Source organism: Chelmon rostratus, chromosome 2 (assembly GCF_017976325.1).
Source record: "Chelmon rostratus isolate fCheRos1 chromosome 2, fCheRos1.pri, whole genome shotgun sequence".
In the NCBI taxonomy this organism is placed as follows: Eukaryota; Metazoa; Chordata; class Actinopteri; order Chaetodontiformes; family Chaetodontidae; genus Chelmon; species Chelmon rostratus.
The window spans coordinates 13,107,388-13,129,173 of record NC_055659.1 but is presented as its reverse complement, the minus strand read 5'-3'; the positions used below and the strand labels follow the sequence as shown (position 1 = coordinate 13,129,173).

The 21,786-nt window shown below is 40.5% G+C and overlaps 1 protein-coding gene across 2 annotated transcripts in view; it reads left to right on the top strand.

Moving 5' to 3' along the window:
• Positions 1 to 21,786, top strand: part of kcnab2a (potassium voltage-gated channel subfamily A regulatory beta subunit 2a) — an 85,999-nt gene that overhangs the window by 31,201 nt on the left and 33,012 nt on the right. Inside the window, exons 2-3 of one of the 2 annotated variants that reach the window (XM_041952625.1) lie at positions 3,166 to 3,333; positions 6,137 to 6,178. In XM_041952625.1, the coding sequence (XP_041808559.1) occupies positions 3,257 to 3,333; positions 6,137 to 6,178 (119 nt within the window). In that variant the 5' untranslated portion in view covers positions 3,166 to 3,256. The remainder of the gene's footprint in view (positions 1 to 3,165; positions 3,334 to 6,136; positions 6,179 to 21,786) is intronic. The other variant, XM_041952633.1, reaches the window with a different exon arrangement.

Sequence of the window (21,786 nt, the reverse complement as noted above, 5' to 3'; positions counted from 1 at the left end):
CTACAGTGTGCCAGTGTAAACGCATCAGGCATAAAGGCAAAATGTTTGTACAGTATCTCAACAGCTCATAACCTACTACATTAATCTGCGAAAATGGGCACTGGAGCCTAGAAGACCCCATGTGGTAGTTTTCCTAATTTCTGCAACCATGCGCTGATTGGACAGGTCAGGTTCCACTCCACAGCTCACTTCAAAGTCACTGCACTGTAGGGTTATGGTTTTGTGACGTGAATCATTGATGTCTTCTCTTTGGATCAGTATCACATCCTTGCAGCATAACTTTTTATATAAAGTGGTGCTGCCAACAATGATAATAAGGTTATGTGTGGTTAACTTATTTGATAGTTTGAGCCAAGCTTCTGGCTGTACTTAACTGTTGTTGGACTCTTGATGACAGATAAAGTTGTGGGTACTTATATTTACATGGAAATTCTGCAGAGACAGATTACTGTTGTTCATTCCTTTTCTGCACAATTTGCAGATAATTATTTGATGTTTTTTGTATTTTAAGATCAAAACTACTTCCTAACAAATATGGTTGCTCTTCTTTTGTGACTTGCTCGTCTTTATCCTGAACATGTGCTTGCTCACCTAGGGTTGTCCTGGAAATCAGTGCACAGTTAATAGCAGAAAGACCTTCATCAAAGGACAAAGCGGGACTTGCTCCACAGTGTCATGATAATTTTATATATACTCGCTCATTAGTTCCAAATGCAATAAAAGGCAAAATTGTACAGGTACTGACTTGAAATAATAATAAAATGTCAGAAAATGTGCACAATATGTATCACATTTCCTTAAGTCAAAGATGATTTATGTATATTTTTATTGGTTGTTTTCAAACCAACAGTGTGAAACATATTCATTTTATTACCATGTGATATGGAGAAAAGCAGCAAATCCTCACAATAGATTTAGGGTATTTAGGCACTGCAAGAAAGTATGATTTCATCGCCACCCCCAACCCCCCAACCCCCCATTTCAACTGATCCACATCGGCACATGAAAGATAATCCAGCAGGACTGTAATGTACTGTGTCGTAGATCTACTACCATGCCTTTCAAAAATCAGGGTCACGGCATCATCATCATCACCTGATAGCAGGTATGACTGGTGTCCCATAGTGGCATGATTGAAATGAACTGAGCAGGGAGCGTTAAATGAGTCCTTGAGAACATGGGACACCTTATTCGCTTCCTTGGAAATTGATGAGAGGAGAAAGTCACCTTCATGTTATCATTACGTTCTCGGCTACGAGACATGACTCACGTGAGTGCAGCCACTGGTGAAATAGGGTAGCGTGGTGCTGCTCAGCTCACAGCTTTGTCAGGGTGACATAGATGCCATGCTCTCTGCAGCTCTTTTTATTTGATTTTATCCACTACAGTAAACTGGGCTAGAACGTCAGCAGTGCCTCTCCCCTCCCTGTCAAACTGGTGTTCACTTGAAATACTCTAATGAGGTATTCATAAATGTGTTAATGGCATCTGTGTACCTAACCCACCCACCCAACCCTCACTGATGCCCAGCTCCTTTGCTGTAGCCCTCTTTACAGCAGTGGCCTGCTTCTTGGGCAGACACTTTGAATTATTCATAGAATAACGTCTCTCTAAGCAGTGGATCAGCTACAGTTGGCTGTCGTGTACCCACATATGTACAATACACAGCAGGCACAGCATGATGAAGAAGGATCGAGACCTTCACATGTGTTAATGTGGGCTGCGTGTTGTAACTGCCTGGCTTTTTGCTGCATTTTTACTGCAGGACCAGCGTGTTTGTGTTGCGATTCTATTTCTGTCGGTAAATAGTTGGTTGTTGTGATTATTCCAGATTGGTATTCAAAGCCTTTACTGTGAAGATGTTTAAATCTTTATAGTAAATGTGTGGGAAGCTACAGTGGCTGCATTGGTTTGATGGTTTATTCATTCAGCTCATGTCTGCAGAGTGAGGACTTGACTCCATCTAGTGGTGGAGGCATGTAGCAATCCTTTATAAAAGGTGATAGAATGTCATAACTTCACTTACCTTCACATACTCTCTTCCCAACTATAATTTTCTAGTTTTGGGAAATACAGTTTTACATTTAAGTCGGTGCCGAATTACAAGTGAACGGAGACAAAAATAAAAGTGACATGGTCTCAGAAGTGGTGCATTTATTGGATTGTCTTTTGGTGATTACCGTTCTGCAACATTTGAAATTTTGCCATTCAGCAAATAGTGGAAGCAAATCTGAGTCTAGTCCCCTGTGGGTTAGCTAATGGACTTTATGGTCTTTGCTACAATTTACCGCTCTTACATCCTGCACTACACTTGGACTGTCCATTGGCTCGAGATCCACCTTGCCAATGGTCAGCTGGATGGCCAATTAGATCATTCCAGGCAGGGTTTGTGTAGAGCCCCGTCTCCACATTGGCGATACGAAGGTTTGTGCGCCATTGTTTAATTACCCTCTTATGCTCTTGACCTCGTCTGGGACGCGTTGATCACCATCAAATGTAATGTAAATATTTTCATTGGCAGACATTTAGTGTGAGTGGTTGAACACGCCTAACTGCTTTCTGTAGCCAAGAGTAAGATGGAATTTATGCTCAGCTAATGTGAGAAGCCTCCTGACATAACGTGTTGCGGCCTTCCTTTTTGCCTGTATGTCTTTTAAAGCCTATCTAATCCATCACTGTGATTATTATAATGTCTTACTAACTGACTGACTGAATGGGTGAAAATGAGAATTGGTTTGACCACAATTCTTGCCAGTGATCTAACTGGCCAACAGATCCACTCAACATTACAGTTACAGTTCTGAATCGCTGCCTTCATTAAAATCTTCACAAATGCTTAATAGATACCCCAAACAATCACATTGTTTACATGGTTCATCTACAGATTTTGGAATATATTTTATATTTATTAATTTGTATTGAAACATAGTATGAAAATAGTATGAAATATATTATGTAGCAATTAGTGTGGTGTTTTTGTCGTAATGATAACTGATAAACAAATAAATAAATGATAAATAAAATATGAAAAATACAATGCTTAGATGAGCCAAGTATGATTGAGAAGACAGGCCAATTATGGTGTGTGTGTAAGAAAACACTTACAATTATAGTGTAGCGGAAACCAAACCCTCACCACCAACTGGCACTCTCTCTCCTTTCCAGAGGCCGTGATTGGTGGTAAACTGTACCCTGTGGTCCCGGTGAAAGAACACCACCCCTGGCAGGCTGGCCACACCCCCTCCCTCCTGCCTCCATGTATCCTGAATCTACCACAGACTCCCCCGCTCGCCTCTCCCTCCGACAGACTGGCTCTCCTGGCATGATCTATAGGTGAGTTGATGGACATATACTGTGTACACACAACACATCAGCTAACAGACTGTTTGGATTAAGACTATTATAGTCTTATAGTCTATAGTCTAGTATTCAGAGAAGAACCAATAAATGATTGATGGTGGAAAATACTGGACAGAAAAAAAAGAATCTGATTAAGCAGTTTCTATGCTGTGCTAAACTAAAACTGAGGTATGTTCAGTATGTTATATTTACTCTATGGAAGATGAGTTTTGATATGAATAAATGTGCACAGAAAGATTATGTTATATATAACATTAAATGTGTAAATGTGCATTGAAAACTATTTTTGTGGAGAGAGTTATTTGTGTAAAAATCACAAAATACAATTTTGAATCTTTCGGTGTGCGTTCACTAACACTGAGACCCATCTGATTCCATAGTATTCTTATTATCACCTAAAATCTTGCAGCAATCAAAATGTTTGGTTGATTACTATTAGGTGACATGTGTTGAGAGCTGAACATAACAAGCCAAACACACATGGTAAAAGAATAATGAAAGTGCAACCAAGGATAAGTGCGCAAACTGTCTCTCTGTCGCACATGCACATTTGCAATCGTTCATTTCGAGCATGTGGAGATTTGTGTTTATTCCCTTTATTAACCATTACCTGCCTAACCTTAATGAAAACACACCATTTTGTCTTATACTGAATTAATTTTGCAGTGTGAATGAGTTGGGGACAACAGATGTACTTGCTGCCCCTAACTGTTAGAGCCTGAAACAGGTCCCCTAAATTATGACATCAGGCAACCAACGCTCTCACACACTCACATGCAGGTGTATCACAGCATTTTTAATTTTCACTCGCCACATTGTGTGTTGTGTTTACTTCGTGGCAGCAGCAGCAGCAGCAGCAGCATGGACAATGACGCCTAATTAGTACAGATTATCCTGCACTCTAGTGGTTCACCAGCATGTGGCGCCAAAGACTCAGCATCTTAAAAAGCATCTGCTCCATTCTTCGTGTCATGCAGCTTTAAGGCTGTGTGTCAAGTGGCCAGATGGGGTGCAGCGGCTGTTAGCTATAGGCTTTGCGATGCTTTACTAAAGCTATTGGACTCTGTAGCATAACTGTGTAGCATAACAATAAAAAGTTGATGAGATTTTGACATGACATTTTCATCTGCCCTCACTGGGAATATGTGGGACATTGAGACACAGTGCAGCAGCCTGTTACCAGCTCGTCATTCATAATGGTCACTATTCTGGTTTACATCCACTACTTTTTTTTCACTGCCTTTTTCCAGTAGTAACATAATCAAATATCAAATGGTGTGGAGTGTTTCAGCCTTTGTGATGGTAACCATATAGTTGTTTAACACACCTGAGCAACCCCATAATGCCTGGGTTACACGAAGGGTATGGAAACACTGTCAAATATAGATAGTGAAAGCTATGTGATATTGTGTAATATTTTGAACAGTTTCTAAGTATAATATGTAGTTTTTGTTCTGTTTTTTACTGTTAAACTTTTTTGCATTTTGCATTGGCAATGTTGGATTGACTACTCAAAACTTTAATTACATAATACAGTCTTCTACACTATATTCAAGTTATTAGCAGGATGCACTCCATATGAATCAAACAGGAATAGATAATGGATGCTTAAGTCTTGCCTAATACAGACTCACTCCTCTTAAAACAGAGAAGCAGGTTGAAGATAAACCACTGCATTACCAAGACAAGTGATTTATAGTCTACACCAGGCATGTCAAACTCATTCCATAAAGGGCCATGTGGCTGCAGGTTTTCGTTCCAACCAAGGAGGAGCACACCTGGCTGGTATCGATTAATCAGCTGATCTCAGTCTTCAGCTGATAACTAAGTGATCCCTTGATGTTGATTGGTTGGCCTGGTGTGCTCCTCCTTGGTTCCAACCAAGTTCCAACAAAAACCTGCAGCCACATGGCCCTTTATGGAATCGGTTTGACATGCCTGGTCTAGACTGAAGAGCTCTATTCAAATTGTTTTATTATAACTATAAACTGTACATTGTGTTTGAAATTAGACTGATTAACAGCAATCAAAAAAATATTTTTTTTTTCTTGTGCTTAATGAACTAAACTGAAAAAAATCATCATTTGTTTTGTTGGCACACACTTAATTTCAAGACTGATGATGATTGGCTTGTATTGGTCTGTACCTTACAGACAAGCCTTTAAATACGCATTTAAACTAACAATATCGTAAAATACTCAAAAATGATTTTTTTTATCCATATTACCCACACGTAGTTTGATCTTAAAATCTGGTTATGAGCATAAACATGTACCCAGTGTCGATACTGTGAGATCAGGTAGCTGGAGGTAATTAAGATGCACGTTTGTACTGTATATTGGCTTGGGAAGCCGGGAAATTTGTGTTAAAAGACACCGGGAAGATTTTTGTTATTTTCTTGAGTATGCAAAAATAACTGCACCTTGCATGCAGGATAATTTATTCTGCTACTTTTGTGAAGATTATGCAGTGGTTGTGTGTTGAAGGCCTCAAGTGTCACACTTCCAGCATACATAGATAAATCCAGTGAGCACTGATCAGACAAAGTTTAGTGAATGCTATATTTAACACACTACACGTGTTTGTCATTTCTAATGCAGTTTTTTCTATTTACTCCTGCTTCACTCTTCCGCATTTTGTGCCGTCTTCGGCTAACTGTCAACATCCTTCGTCAGCATAAAGTCTGAATCTAATTTTCCCCGCTATTGACTTCTTCCCTTTCCTGCTTATATTAACCAAAGCTTTCCTTTTTCCTCCTTTCCCCTGATGTCTTCAGCGCTCGTTATGGGAGCCCCAAACGACAGCTGCAGTTCTACAGGTACCTGTCCGTCTCTGTATCCACCAATCACTGTTTGTTGTGGCAAAGGAGGATTTTTTTACGTTAAGCACTGTTTTCATCTGTGTGTTTTTGTATTTCTGTGCCGTAAGTATACCGTTTTGTATTTTGTTTTGTTTTTTCCAGTATAATAACCTTGCTGTAGAGACGTGCTGTTCTGTCATTTAAAACCATACATCCATTAGTAAACCTCTGCAGCATAGATAACACTTGTCATATACAATTTAGCTGGCAATGCACTATCCATCTTAAACCTGATAGGGGAGATGATGGATTTTGTTGCAAGGTTGCTCACAAAACCTTTGAATCAACAATAATTGTCCCAGTTTGAATGTCCAAATCGCTTTTTTTTTCATCCTTTCTCTCAGCAGTGACACTTGAGACACCCGCTGTTGTTCTTGTCAAACTTCAGCATGAGACTAAGAAGCTTTTTTCTGAACCCATATCTGGACACTTGTTTTTTTACTTGGGCCTGATTCAGCAGATTGTCATTTCCTTTATTCATCATTTTTATATTAAACTGTAATCCTGTTTGACCTCATGGGACTTCAACCTGATCTGTCTTGTTCTAAAGGCCAGAGAGACCACTGTGAACAATGTTGGGGATGAGATAAAGTTCTCATAGAGTGGGGTTGCTGGTACTCAGTTCTTTAGCAGTGTGCCTCTTTAGATGGTCTGCATGTCTTTCTGCTGCTTTAGAGTATGATCATGTTTTATGATCTCATATCAGGCCTCATTCTGCTGATCTAGTTCTAAAAACCCCTGACTATGTGGATGTGCTTGTAATGAGCTCACTATCGGATTTTTATCTTGGCGCCTCACACTTTTCTGTCCTTTTAAAGTGCAAACCGTCCCACTAGCTGCTCTCCTGGCCTATGTGAGAGGCATCGATTAAGCCCCCAATCTCTGTCCATCACTTTGACAGTGACGGGCTGATGCTGAGGAGGGAAGTTTTTATTCTTTTCAGTCATTGCTGCACTGTAACACACAAACTGTAATACTGGAACCATGCTGACTAGCACATGTACTACTTCATACTAGGATAAAAATGAACTTTGGAAATATGATGGAATTCAACATTTAGTTTTGTAGTGCTTTTGGTTGTGTGCATTTTGGTTTGTTGTCAACCTTGACTTGTAGATCAACACTTGCTTTCAGTAAAGTAGTTCCGCTCTGGCCATCGTTAAACCATTTACCAGTTTTCAAAGGACTGAGTGCTTTACGATGATGAAGGTCGTTGACCTCTAACCGCTGCATGTCCCATGTGCCTGGAACCAAGATAATGTGAAAGAAATTCTTGAAGCAGGAGCTTCATTTAATGTGTTGCATGTGTCACAGGCACTGTTGTGCACAGATTAGCAATGTTCATATTTCAACCACTTGAGCTCGCAGATTTTTGGTGAGAAAAATATTTCAGGAGTTCTGAAATAGCAGGCGTGAAGTCATTTTTTATCTTATAAAATCAACTGATTTCAAGAACAAACACATGATTTTACTAAATGGAGTTGAATCACTCAAATTTAAGGATTGCTTTTGCTCATAGAGTCGACATTAAGGCAAACTTTGTTACTAGTAAAGACCTGTAGTGTCCAGGTGGGTTGGAACTTGAATTGTAAGATTACGATACGTGTGCATTTGGGCAGTGGTAGTGTATCCAAACACACTGGCTATTTTCATCAATATACATGTGAGCAGGAAGTTAAATGAATTACTGATTATTCCATCCATTAATGACACCTATCTGAGTCCATTTGAATTTAATTGATTATATCATTAGGGACTTTAGGGAAGTTCTGAAAAAATATGATATAATAAATGATTCAAGGCCATAGTGGTTTTCCAATGTACCTTATATTTTGGCCAGTATGACTGTGAAACAGAATTGAAATTGCATTCTATGTGGTTTAAAAAAGATCTTTAAAAGTTCTTTTGCAGTTCTTACTTTGTGAACCCTGCAGAAACCCTGGAGAGGCTGTATGTGAAAATACACAGCAAGGTGGTTTTGTGATTTTAGTGTACAATTGTTGAGATATTATTACTCAATACTGCCAAGTATGTGTGAAATCAGTGGCTGTTATTGCACTGCAATTGTAAGCACTCATGCAGGTGCTTGACACGTCTGTGTTTAGAGCCGTCATTATTATGTGACATTCTGATTTTGACCTTGACCTGAACACAAGGCTACTGAGATGCAGAGAGATGCTGCGAGGCATGCTAACCCAGTGTGGTTTTCATAATTCCTCGGTTAGAGAGTACTTGAACATGCATGTGGTTTGTCTTTTTCTGTGTTTGTGTGTGAGTATACATACAGAATGTGTTTGCTTGACTGTGTGTGTGTGTGTGTGTGTGTGTGTGTGTGTGTGTGTGTGTGTGTGTGTGTGTGTGTGTGTGTGTGTGTGTGTGTGTGTATCATCTGCACACAACACTCAGGCCCTCGTTATTGTCCAGCTCTTAGTATTCTTTCCTGTGGAACAACAATCAGAGGCTTTTAGCGCAAAAGCATTGGTGAATAATTCAGGGCTGATATTATTTGCTGCGGTTAGCAGAAACAAGACAGGCCACTAAACGACATAAATGGATTTCTTCCATGAGATCTCGCAGGGAGGGGAGGAGGAGAGGTGTTGGTTGTGGTGATAGAGTATGGTCCAAGTGGTGAGGGGAGGGAAGGGATGCACTCTCTTATTCACTAATTGGTTTAGACGTTTCCTAGTAAGACACTCCCAGTTTGGGTGGACCTGCTTCATCACTGTCTGCAGTGTGTGTTTATAAGAGCAGACTGGAACCCCACAACCTCGCTCATGAGCCGACCCCCAAGAAATCGGGTGAGTTTGAGGAAAGCTTTGCACTAGTGGCCACATCAGGAGTGTGTTTGCTTGAGTGTGTGTTTTCGTGTGTAAGGGGTCGGCAGAGTGATTAGGAGTGTGTGTTGGGTGTGTGGATGCATGCTGCCTAGCTTGACGTCTCCTCCTTTATTTATGTCTTCTGCCTCGATGCGAGGAAACCAGCTGTTTGGGAGATTTGAAATTAATCAACAATTTGTGGGAGAGATCCACGTCGTGTCATGACATGATTGCGTCAATGGTTTGACTATTTTTTTTATGTCCTCTTGGAATTTCAAACAGATAGTGTTGGAATTATTTACAGTCTGTGTTTTGTAATAAATATGTGACGTGTTAGATATAACATTGGTTTATTTCCACTTAAACTTTTAGTTTTGGAATGGCTGTTAGCTGTCAGTGTTATTGTAGCTCTGTGTGCTGTTTTGTAAAGAGCCAAAGAAAGTGCTGGTCAAGTGTTGTATTTGTCAACAGATTTTTTTGTGGATCAACAGAGTCTAGAGTTTATAGCATACTTCAGACCAGCAGAAAAAAAAAAACAAAACATTTCCTTAATCTGAAGTCATTACAAAGAAGAGACTCTGCATTGTGACCCAAACTGAAAGTAATTATTGCTGAGGGTACATATTGCCTTTATTAAAATGCCAGAGTTAATCTCACTAAATGATTTTATGATTGATCCGTTATATCAGATTATACTCATATTTAATGAATAATTTGGCTAGATTCCCATAATCTCAAAAACATGGATATGGAGTATGCTGTGAGTGTTTTTAGTGGTTCTTCACCTGTTTTTACTTTAGAAACAGCTACAACATTTATTTACCATTATTATTGTCATTATTAATTTTTATTCGTCTTGGTATTATTGTTATTATTATAGAAAAGAACGGTCAAACTTTTCTCTTTATATTTTCTCTAATAGAAGTCGTATTTAGAGTATATGTGTATTTAAATAACATTGGTCTGCAGATCAGAGAGTTATCTATCAATGTATTAATATGAAATTGTAGTCTCAGTGTACAGTTCATGCCTTTACTTTAGCTTTGTGGTCAGTGCCCAGTAGTCCATTCAGCATTAAGTTGCATTCTTGTAGTGATGGTGGACACAGTGCTGCCCTCTACTGACTAAATTCAGCACAACACTGTAAGGCTTAATGGTTAAAACAAGTACTTTTTGAAAAGAGACACAGTTGGTTATGCTTCCTGAACCTGAAATGAAGCTCAACCACACATTAAAGAACCATGGCAAGTGCATATCATGCCGTTCTTTTGGGATTCTTTTAGCTCTTGTGCCCATCTGTTTTCCAGTCCAGATGGACTTGTGCCTTTTTGTGGGATACACTCAAATAATATTGCAGACTACTCTCAGAAAGTTCATCTCTTGGCTCTCCCTCTCAGTCAGACTCATAACTTAGACCAGGAATGTGTTCCCATCCTCTTGCTCGGTGCATGTTTGAATGCCTCCCCTTTGCAGATGGCATGCGCCCTCTTTGGTCCTGCTCCTTAATCACCAACAAGTCACCTGAAAGCTCCCTATCAGTGTAACCCTGCCATTGTGTACCTGTCAGGGGAGGGTGGTGCGGGGCTATGTTGTGCGACTCTGATTACAGGATGCATGGCCGTGTGCTGCCCCAAGCAGGAGAGCTGTTTTTTTATGGGAGCAGGTGCTATTTAAGGAGGTGGCTGTGCCCTGCCGGCTCCTCGCTCTGTCCATGTCCCTACTTTATTCGTCACTGCACGGGTCGCCTCAGCATCACAAGGAGGAGGAGGAGGAGAACAAGGGCCGGGGGGGGGGGCATGTTTGCGGGAGGGTACGCCGGTGGCCCCCGGGGGGCTCCCGGCAGGCGCAAGTCCAGTTATTGTCCTCCTGAAAACCTGCAGATCCCCAAACCGGCAGCGCCAGGCAGCGGTGTTCGGAAGAGCAGCAGCAGTGGCAGCGGCAAGATGCTGTCTATGTCATACAGCGAGAGCATCCGGAGCGGGATCAACCGCTACCACTCGGACCAAGGGCTGAATCAGCCACCAGCCAGGCCCCCCGACCAGGCTGAGCTGCAGAGACTCCGGGAACAGAGAGTCGCTGCTCAGATTAAGAACATGGAAGACTTCCTGAAGATGAATGGCCTGGCCCTGGAGGAGTGTGTGTCCTATCAGACAGGCATGAAGTACAGGTAAGAGGGAGGCAGAGCTCGACAGTGACTCAGATTCTGCCGAGACCTGGACAGAGAGGCTGAGAACCAGCAGGTGAGGGCAGCTTTGTGGTCGAGGGAGGTCAGATACTCGAGGGTCTACTGAACAGGTGTGTGCAATCATATCGGTGTTGAGGTTGGCCTCAAAAATCACTGTTTTAATACCTTTGCTGTTGATTTTATTCAGATAAATGCTCTCATCAGAAACCGATCTGCTGTTACGAACACGTTTAGCGGTCTTCTTTGTTAGTAGCAATTCAGTCTTGCTCTGTTCTCTGGTCAGACTGTACTCACGCAAAGGTACTGGGGCTCAGGTTTTATTTTAATCATCTAGGTCGTTGGCATATTTGCCCAACTACATGGGAAGGACAGACTGCTCCGTAAGGAGTTACCTGGCCCCTTAAAATCTCACTCACTTTCTTTTCCCTTTCCCCTCGATCTTGTAGACACCGTCTCTTCTTCTCTGGCTATGTGTTCCTGTTGTAGAGAATTCTGCCACATAAATGTTTTCAAAGTAGAACTGAAAGAGGTTGATAATATAGATATAGCCTAAAATGTAGTTAGATGTTTTTTAGTTGTTAGAATAGTCTAATGTAGTTTTAATTTTTTTTTACATAATTGTCCGAGTCATATTGTTCTCATGACTTATTTTAATTTTTAAACTCAGTGATGATTAGTACTACATACCTTAATGTCAACCATGTAAGAAAAACATGTATTTTGAAATTTGGTCATTTTGAATGAGTAATTTAAGAGTTTTTTATGAGTTGAAGTTCTTTCACTTTCTAAGCTAAAGAGAAATCTTGTTAGCTGATCTGAAGAAGGCTGTTTTTCTTAGCTTATTAGAAGTTACTGTTTTTGGAGAGACGTGGTTTCAAATGGCCGAGACTTGAGTTAATATGTTTGTATATACAGTATTTTATATCTCCAAAGTTTACTTATAGAACTACAAACAAGTATGAAATGCAGCACTAATACAGAATAACAAAACATTTGCTCATCTTCTCTTTGCCAACAACCCAGTGACAGCAAACCAAACAGGCTATTTTATGGACTGTTGCTGTTCAAAAGATTGAGCCATTGCAGCAAGCCTAGCGGCTGTTGGGTTAGCTAATGAGGCTTGTTAGGCTGATGTTGTTATTGTCATGGACATGGATAACTTTCATCACACACAGGCATGGCTGCTGTTGTTTTTGACCGAGGCCAGTGACCAGAACGCAGGTATGGTTGGCTGCTGTCGCCATGCCTGAGGTGACCAAGTCTTACTGTTGTCTACAGGCAGTGTTGTATGTCACCGCCGCCAACATGTTACCTTGCCTGTAGTTGTCTCCCTGTTGTGTAAAGCTCAGTCACTGGCCCATGACGGGCTTGGGTGCAGCTTTGCAAGTGTGCATGTAGAAAGGGAGTTTAATATTGCAAAGAGCCTGTGTGGTTCTTTACTTACAAAGCCCAGAAAGGCTCCTACAGTAACCACCAATACTGGTTACATGTCATTAACACTAAAGCTGTTTATCTTTGATCAGAAGCTTTTTGTCTTCTCTTCAATGTGATAGATCTAGTAACAAATCTATGAGTGATTTATGATGCTTCTGTCCAGTGTTGTATTTAATTATTGGTATTGGTTTACCACAGCAGTATTAGCCCATCTAAGGAAGGAAATCCTGCCGGGATCTGCTGTTTCTTGTATCGTGATCGCCCGCAGTTCTGTAATTAGTGCTGCAATTGGGTCAGCAAGTACATGCAACCTCTGAGTCAAACTCATCATTATTTCAGGTGTGTGGTCAGGAAGGCGGGCCAGCATTGCTGCTCAGCCGCATTTAACCATTGTTGTCACCTTTTCCAACAAGCACAGGCATAAAGTTTAGACTGTCATATTCCCCTCTTCTTTTTCTCTCTGGCTCACTCTCTGCACACATGCGTGCACACTTTTTTTTTTTTTTTACTTTATTGTTGACAGACCAATTAGAACAGGAGATACTAATTTATACCACTAGAAAAGAATGAGATTTATTTTCCCTGCTATAAATAAATATAATCGACATTACTTTAGAAAGACATGATTGATGGTTTTTATCTAATCTAATACATTAGTCCATGTAAATGAGTACTAATGGTTCTAAGCCACCCTTTTTCTTAGAAATATTTCTGAACATGTGGTTTTAAGGTTGTAAATATTGTGTAATTTAAATAAGGGTAAAGGATTCATCTATTTCCATTATGTTGCCCTTGAAACTAAATACCACAACTCAGCAGGCCCATTTGGACACCAGAAAACTTTCCCTAGTGTCCATGTCCTCCGACCGAAAGAGCCAGGCGGCAAGTAAAGGAGCCAGCTCGAGTTCAGTGAGGCGAGACAGGAAGCCTTGTGTCTCCTGTTTGAACTATATGGAGCTTGACTGGCGGGGTATAGATTTCTCGAGTGACTTAACACTAATGGACATGGAATTGACCACCACTTAGGCATTCATACATGCAAAGCTACGTTTGACCATAACCTGTCCCTTGATGTACAGTACGCCTCTCCTGCTCATTGCGAAAAGCTGTGATGTGCAGGTGCAAATATGATATTATATATGGGATCTTTTGATTAAAAAGGTGTTTTTCACCTGTATTTAATGAAGTATACCTAAAAGTTTGAATAACTTTATAAGTACTATTGCTTAGACAGCGACTTAATAGTGCTTTTTTGTGAAGATGCTTTAACTGACATTTGGCCACTAGGGGTCAGAAAAACCTTATGCATGCACAGTCAGCACCACATCATGGGCTTACTGAAAGGTCATTTACGTATGCAACAGACATGGAGGAGCATTAGCGCCTGATGAATGGGATTATTATTTGATATCTGTTCTGAGTAAAATGCATTTTTAGCTGCTAGTTGATCCATAAACATATTCATCAGACACTTTTTCTGTCTGCTGGTAAGTGTTGGTCAGGTAGTGTACGGTGGTTTTGTAAGAGCTTTCTGTGCTGGAAACATCTGCCTAGTGGGTTGATTAGAGCACCATACACTTGCATTAAATTTGTGGGCTGTAAAATCAAAACAATTTGCTAAAAAAAAGGCCAAAAACTCTTTTCTCTTATCAGATTGATAAATGAAGATCAGGGCTAAAACTAATTATTTTCATTATAAATTGATTTGCCAATTGTTTTTCTGGGTAAGCGTTTTGGGGGTAAAAAAAGTTAATTAAAAAATATAGACAAAATGTCCAAAGTTTTTCAGAGCAAAAGGGGATGCCTTCAGATGTTTATTTTGTCTGATGAACAGTTAGACAACTAATCAATTAATTACATTTATTAATTAATTCTAAAAAAAGTCTACATTGGTCTTTTCAGTCCTTTCTCATCAGAGCAAAGAAAAACAGCAATAATACAAAGCATAAATCCCTCAATATGTAGAATTTACTGTATATTACTTTCACAAGGTCATAATGTGATCATTTGAAGCCATTTTTGGAAGTTGAAATGACAGTGGTCACTGGCAAAGAAGAAGCATCATTTACATGCTAGGAAAAGCTAGAGCACTGTGTCCTGTTGTAGGTAAAAGAGACTAGAAGAAAGTTCTGTTAATAACAGCTGATCTCCACTAGATGGTGCTGATGTTTCATTTTAGCAGCAGAAGTTGATACACGTTCTTAATGCCTCCCACTGCACTCAGTGCCATAATGCACCCGCTAAACACAATGTGTACAGCATTCTCTGCACCCCTACAATGTTGAACATCCTGTTCAACTGTTTCTAATATTTATCTGTTCCTAGTTACTATTGAAACTAGAGCAAAATATGACTAAAGCCATGTGAGATATCAGCCGTGTCACCAGGTGGCAGCATGGCCCTCGCACAAGGCTGTGTGATTGTTGAGGATGGCCTTTGAGGTTTGAGGTTTCATTTATGCTTAGATGTTTTTATGTTGTATTATGTTAATCTGATGACTGTTAGAGCTTGAGATGCAAGATAAATTTCCATGTCAGTCAACAATAAAGTCTTATGTCTTATTATTATTTTAAGTTCATTGCTTCTGCTTCAAAGCATCATTCAAACATGTTTTCTTAATGTCTTAACATTTGTCTCTTTCTTACTCTCACAGACACACCAATCTCTTTCTCGTTTGCTTATTTCACTGATATATACACACACACAAAGCTTTTGGTGTGGACATGAATCCACACTGAGCCACTCTAAACTGTTAGATATTTCTTCTCAGTCTCAGCAGCACTGCAGCATGTGTGTCAGCTTGGGCAACTGTGACGTTTTTCTTCAGGCGATCCCCTACTCCAGAGCTAAATTTAGCCACAGACTCGTATCCACAGCTGCAGCTGGATACAGCCGAACGGGCTGCAGCTTAACCTGTTCATCCACAGTTTTACCTCAAACCCACTGCCTCGCAGTCTTGCTCCATTGATGAGAGCTGCAGAGGTGGCCCTGCTTTATCTTTGTCGCCAGAGTGGGAGATGACGTTTAGGTGTTTGGAGTGATATAGATTTGGTCTCCAGTGGTGACCTCTCCAGTTCCTCTTTGAGCTATCTCTGGCTGGCCTAGTGTGACAGCTTGTCAAAATGTTCTAGTCAGAAAAAAATTGTGTGGGCGGAAGAGGTGGGAATGCCAGGGATTACACAATTCTAGTTTATTTTGATTGTTGCTTTTCAATTTGAGTCTCTTATTTGTGGCAGCTCAACAAGATGTCCTCATGATCGCGATTTATGGGTCTGTGCATCATTTTTACCCCTGTCTCTCCTTGGATTATTGTAATGTGGAATAGTGTAATTGGTCATTGCCATTGTTGGTTTCTAGTCCGTACGATGTTGGAGCTTTCTGATTTGTAAGCCTCTATATTTGCTTGTATTACGCCATAGTTTTTACTTCAGTGTACCTGATTTATGTCAATAATTTGTGTTGTTCAATGAAGCGATAGCGTCCCAGATAAGCAGTTTTTTTTGGTATTGATTCTTTTTCAATTTAGCAATTGTTCGATTCCTATGTAAAACACAGGCTGTGCTGTTGTTGCTATTCCGCAAATATCAACAGCTAGAGCACCTTTATACCTGTTCTGCCCTTCATCATACTGATGAATGCGTGCTGGAAGCTGTGTGTCAGGACGTGTTGTTTTTAATTAAGCCAGACCGATCATGACTTACACCTATGTTAACATGTGCTTTCAAGCCTTTCTGCATGAACCGTGCCTTTTTCTTCATGTCTTGTGTTGTGTGTGTCTGTGTGTATTATAGTGTGAGTGTGTGTGTCACTGGAGGCTGCAGGGGGAATGCTCTGTACTTTATGAGTACCCAGTAGTGACAGGATGTAGGAGGCCCTCTCCACTGTCCCCAGCCTTTTAGACACTCAGGCTTAAGAATGTGCCGCTGTCACTTTGGATCCCATAAAGTTGTTGCTTAACAACATTCAGCACACATTTTCTAAACTGTCATGTTTTGTCTCTGAATAAAATGTGAAGTTTTGTTTGTTTAAAAGTTCTCCCAGGGCCATGTCTATTGCTTTCCTTCTCTCGTGAACTTCTCATTGAATGCCAGAATGTGCTGCATCAGTGTTAAATTTGTTTCCATAATAAATAACAATAGGTCCATAGGCACCAGAAAATATGATGGCTGTAAATCATTACATGCAGGAAGCCGTTGTTCTTGCAATTCCCTCCGTAGGTTACAGGTTGGGAATACTTAGCCAAAGTGTTTTTCATTCACAAGGCGATCCCGGTGAAGAGGGAGCGTACACCGGAGCTTTTAGTACATTTCTGTGGTTTTCTGGTCACTCGTGCAAATTTAATGGAGAGGGAAGTTTTCAGTTTCTCGCTTGACTGATCCTTCAGTAAATGCAGGAAAAACCCGGCCCTGACCTTGTTTAAAGCAGGTGTTGCTGTTCCATAATGTATAAAACACAGATAATCTTTAAACCTATTTTCTTTTTAATTAAACCTGTCATCATATTTCCTTATGTTGTTTGTCTCCTCATGCTCTGTTGATCCTTCTGATTCTTTCATGGTCCCTGTTTTTATGCGTTTTAACATTGAGGAAACACAATATCCAGCCCAACTGAATTCACTTCTCCCAAACTACAGTTTTGACCTCATTTCTTATTGCACAAACAAGCACTTTTCTTGCGTATTTTTCTTTTTTCCATCTCCTATTTCCCTCCTTGATTTTTGCCGGTAAGCTGTAGCATTTGTGTTTATTGTGGTCTGCCTGATATTTCCTCTCAGATTGTTCCTTTGTTATTTTAAGGTCAGAATGTGGTGTAGACTGAGACCTCAGGACTGGACCACCAGGCAAAAGGTCGTGGCTGGTTTGACCTCTCACAAAGGCTAGGTCAGGGATTTACTAACAGCAGCCTGATCACATTATGGAGCAGCTTTGTGTCTATATGTTCCACTGGTAGAGGCCAGCCAAGGACACAAATTACTAGCCGAGAGATAAATAACAACCATCTGTTTCATGAGCTTGGTTTAATCACTTTGATTCAACAGTAATATGACAGAACACTCAAAATCTTATGTTCAAATGGCATTTGCTATAAAGTGATGGGTCATTGACTGTAATAGACGTGTGGATCGTTTTGGATGACACATTACCAGTAGATGGTTATAAAATAGTTCTTTCCAATTGGTTCTTCGCTTGCAGTCTATTCTATAAAGTATACTGTACCAGTCAATTTGCAGTAATAGAATTTGAAATCAAATATTATTTTCTTTATTACTGTGTCAAACAGGACAGATGCAACCGCTGTCCATTTTGTGGGTATTAAGAGTGTCACCATACCAAAGTAAATGTGGCAGTTTAAGGGTCAGGGTGATCTATTGATTAAAAATATGAGTTGATACACACATTTATATAAACAAGACTGGAATAGCTGATGTCACCTGTGTATTTCTGGCTAATTGGAGATTTTAAGTGTTGACTACATTTGTGGAAGTGCAGCTGGGAGAGTCACCACTCCTACAACAAGACACAGTGCTCTAGCTTTTTCTCGTATGTAAATGATGCTTCTTCCTATATGAAACCGTTTTCATCCAACTTTGGTGGACAAAAATGTTAATTAGCTTCTAAAATTTGCCAGTGACTGGCATCATTTCAAAAGAATGGTTTAAATGTGATTGAATGGGAAACAGAAAAAACGTTTTTATCTATAAATCAAACTTCGGTCACACTGTTTATCAGAATAAACCTGATTTATTATGTCTGAAAAATTATAAAACATTATTCCTGACTGACAGTGTTTCTCTTATTTGTAGACAAACACATAATGAACAGAGACGTAATGTTCATAGATGATATATAGTGAAGGTAGTCAGGATCCCTGCGATATCCTACATTTGATTTCAGTAGTTGACAAAATAAAATCCCCAATTATAACAAATGTTGATGTGATCAAGTTGTTGTTTAGAATGGTCATCGACCATTTAATCATTCGTAAGAAGAACACATTCAGTGTTGTTTACATTAATAAAGCCAGAATTAAATTAGCGCATTATCATTGTTGTTGAATACCTCTAAAATATACTGTAATGCTCCTTTCTGTAGATTTCTGAAAAGATGGCTTGTTGTGTCTTGAATTTTTTTAAGGCTGTGGTTTGCAGACCAGGTCCCTTCACCAGCTGTTGAACTCAAGTTCCTTAAAACAGTCTTGGACACAGAATGCCAGAGCTCCAAGAGCCAGCAGCCGCGTCTTTTCTCTGAAAGGCGTGCAATAGAAAACATTTGCCTAGCAGCGCTTCTCTGTGCAAACATTCCCTTAGGTACTAATGCACACAGGCAGGCGAGAGGATCTTCCACTGACCAGTACAGATTATTCTGCTTCCTCCATTCACTCTCTCTCTCCCCAGATTAGCGAGGGACCGTGTAACTCTGCCCGGTTTGGTTTAAGCACACCTTGTTACACAAGCAGTGATGCTGAAATCCCAACTGCTTTTTTGTGATGGTCAACATATTTACTTAAACTCACAATGTGCCTTCACTCTATTGCACACTGTACACTGAAATACAAATTTCCTTAGATATGTATCTGCTTATGGTATAAACATCTTAATGCAAGAATGCTGTTTATAGGCACTATTTCCCATATTTAGGATAACATAGAATTTGTCTTATTGCAGAGGCTTTTTTAGCTAAAGCCAAAAGCCATAGTAATGACTTTATATTACATAAGAGCAGGGCTTCCCTGTCCTCTATTTTTGATTGTCTCAGCTCTCCTGCTCTGTAAGATGTGTCAGCGGGGACAGCTGAAACGACAACTCCTCCTGAGCCCTGCTGTCTGCTGGGAATCTGTCATGTTCACTGGAGAGTTAAGAATTACAGCACTCGCTGCTCACAGATGTGACCTGTGTCTCTCTTCACTCTTCTCTTTCCTCAGGAATTCCCAGAATCACTGACATAGTGTTTAACCTTAGCTAAACCTAATTTTGAGCATTCTTTCTGTTTGTATTACAGCTATTTAAAACCCTTGTTTTTACATTTAAGCTCTGGCAGATCAGCAATTCGTAGGTTTGTTATTTGACTTATGTAATATAGACACAAAATACTCATGCTAAGATTGCCCATGGATGACAATATTGTCATATATTTTTTACTTCAGGTAATTACATCCTCATTGCAGGTATGGAACAGTTAGGAATGTTTCGACACACAGACTCTGGATGCATGAGGCTTCTAGAAAAGCATCACCACATCTGCCGATCAACACTGTCAATCTGTCTGACCTCACATCACTTTCCATTAACTCTCTTAAGCCCCTTCACCCACTCCCTCACACACACGCGCACTCCTCTTCCTCGCCACCCCCACCTCAGGGACGCCATCCTTTTAACTCGGTTACTCGAATTCTCAGTAATGCTTTTCAATTAAACCCTCCGTCAGTGGAACTTAAACCTCCACTGGACAGCTGGCCAACAGTTACACATGATACAACTGTGGTCATTCTCTGCAGCCGGTTATACGCTGCACTAACAATGACCACCTGCCACAAATGACATTGTCCTGGCCCGGTGTCAGTGGATAATCTTACTTAATGTAACTATGGGAGATGTACGCAGACGAAGGCTGAGCTAGATTTGGATGAAGCAGTCAAACTATCTATGCCTTAAAATTCATGAGTATAGGTTACTCGGTTTACCCAGCTTGAAGGACTTTAAGATGTTATTAATTGCAGATTTCAAAGGAATGATAATCAGAGGCTCTCTGCAGCAGTGTATATAGAGGGCTGCAGAAAGCCAGTGCCCTGTGAACTTGCTTGGACAGATCGGGCCTAGCACCCTGCAGCAAGTCCCAATGTGCCAAACCCAGCTTGATGGAGGAGTCCAGACTGCCCCTGAGAGCAAATTAGTGGAAAAAACCCCACGAGACACTCTATGCGGTGGCAGATGTCAAATTTGGGAGACCCTTTCCCCTCACAGTGGCTAAGGGCATTCTTTGTATTTTGTCCAGGCTCACTGTGTAGAATTGATTCAGAGAGCCAGCGCCTATTTTTAGAGCGAATGCTGCCGTTGTGGTGAAGGATCACCGCTCATGACTGTACCCCACAGTACCTCTGTGGTCAGAGTAGTTTCTAACGCTCTGTCGATTACAGGAGTTGTTTTCCCCTTCCTGCCACTGTGCCGCTGTAGTTTGAGATAGGGCAGCTGTCGTAGCTAACACCCCTGTACGACCAGGATGGACCACTGAGGCTTCATTATGGTATGGCATCATTGATTGCCAACACCTCCTGTCGGCTGGGGCTGCAAAGATGAGCAGAACAAATCCAATAATTTCACTTGTGTGTATGTGTGTTTTCTTCAGCTTTCTTTTCTAGTATTGGTAATAAGGGATGTAGGATTGCCAGTAAGTGGGATACATTTCCACAGCTTATTTTTACAGCTTTTTGCTTGTGTTTACAGCTGTTGGGCTACGTAGCAAATGTGAATCTCAATATTGTTGTTTTCTCGACTTCCATCTGCGCACTCCTGAAAAAGACTTGTCGGTATTTGTGAATTTTTGCTCGGCTGTAGTCGTGATCAGAGGAACACACATGTTCTGCTGCTATATATCACCAGTTTTTCCGTCCTCTTCCTCCCCCGCCTGTTGAATGAAGTGCACGGTCCTATCTGGACTCTGCATTTGCTCGCAGTGATTGAGTGTCTGAGAGGGATTTTAGCAGCTCAGTAGATTTTTGGATAACCACAAATCAGGCACTTAATCAAAGCAAGGAGACGAAGGCCATGACACGAGGGGGGTATTATTATAAAATGTGGAGTGGGAGGAGATGGATTTCTGTCTTTACACTGAGATTTGGCCAGCACCGTTATCTAACATTCAGCTACAGAGTCCAGCACTAATAATGGGAACTGATAGATTTGGTTTTCAGGTATTGTTCACTTCTTTTCGTCTGCACTGATACAAAAATGACTTTTTATCATTAAAGAACAGTCATGCACTGTGTTGATTAAATTCTGACTCACTCTACTGTGTGCAGCCTAAACACAATGTCACTAATTAGCAATTTAACAGCGGCACTCTAAGGCATTATGTAAAGATCAGAGTTTCTTATTTTTAGTTCAGCATCCTTTATGACTGATTTACCTTGTGACT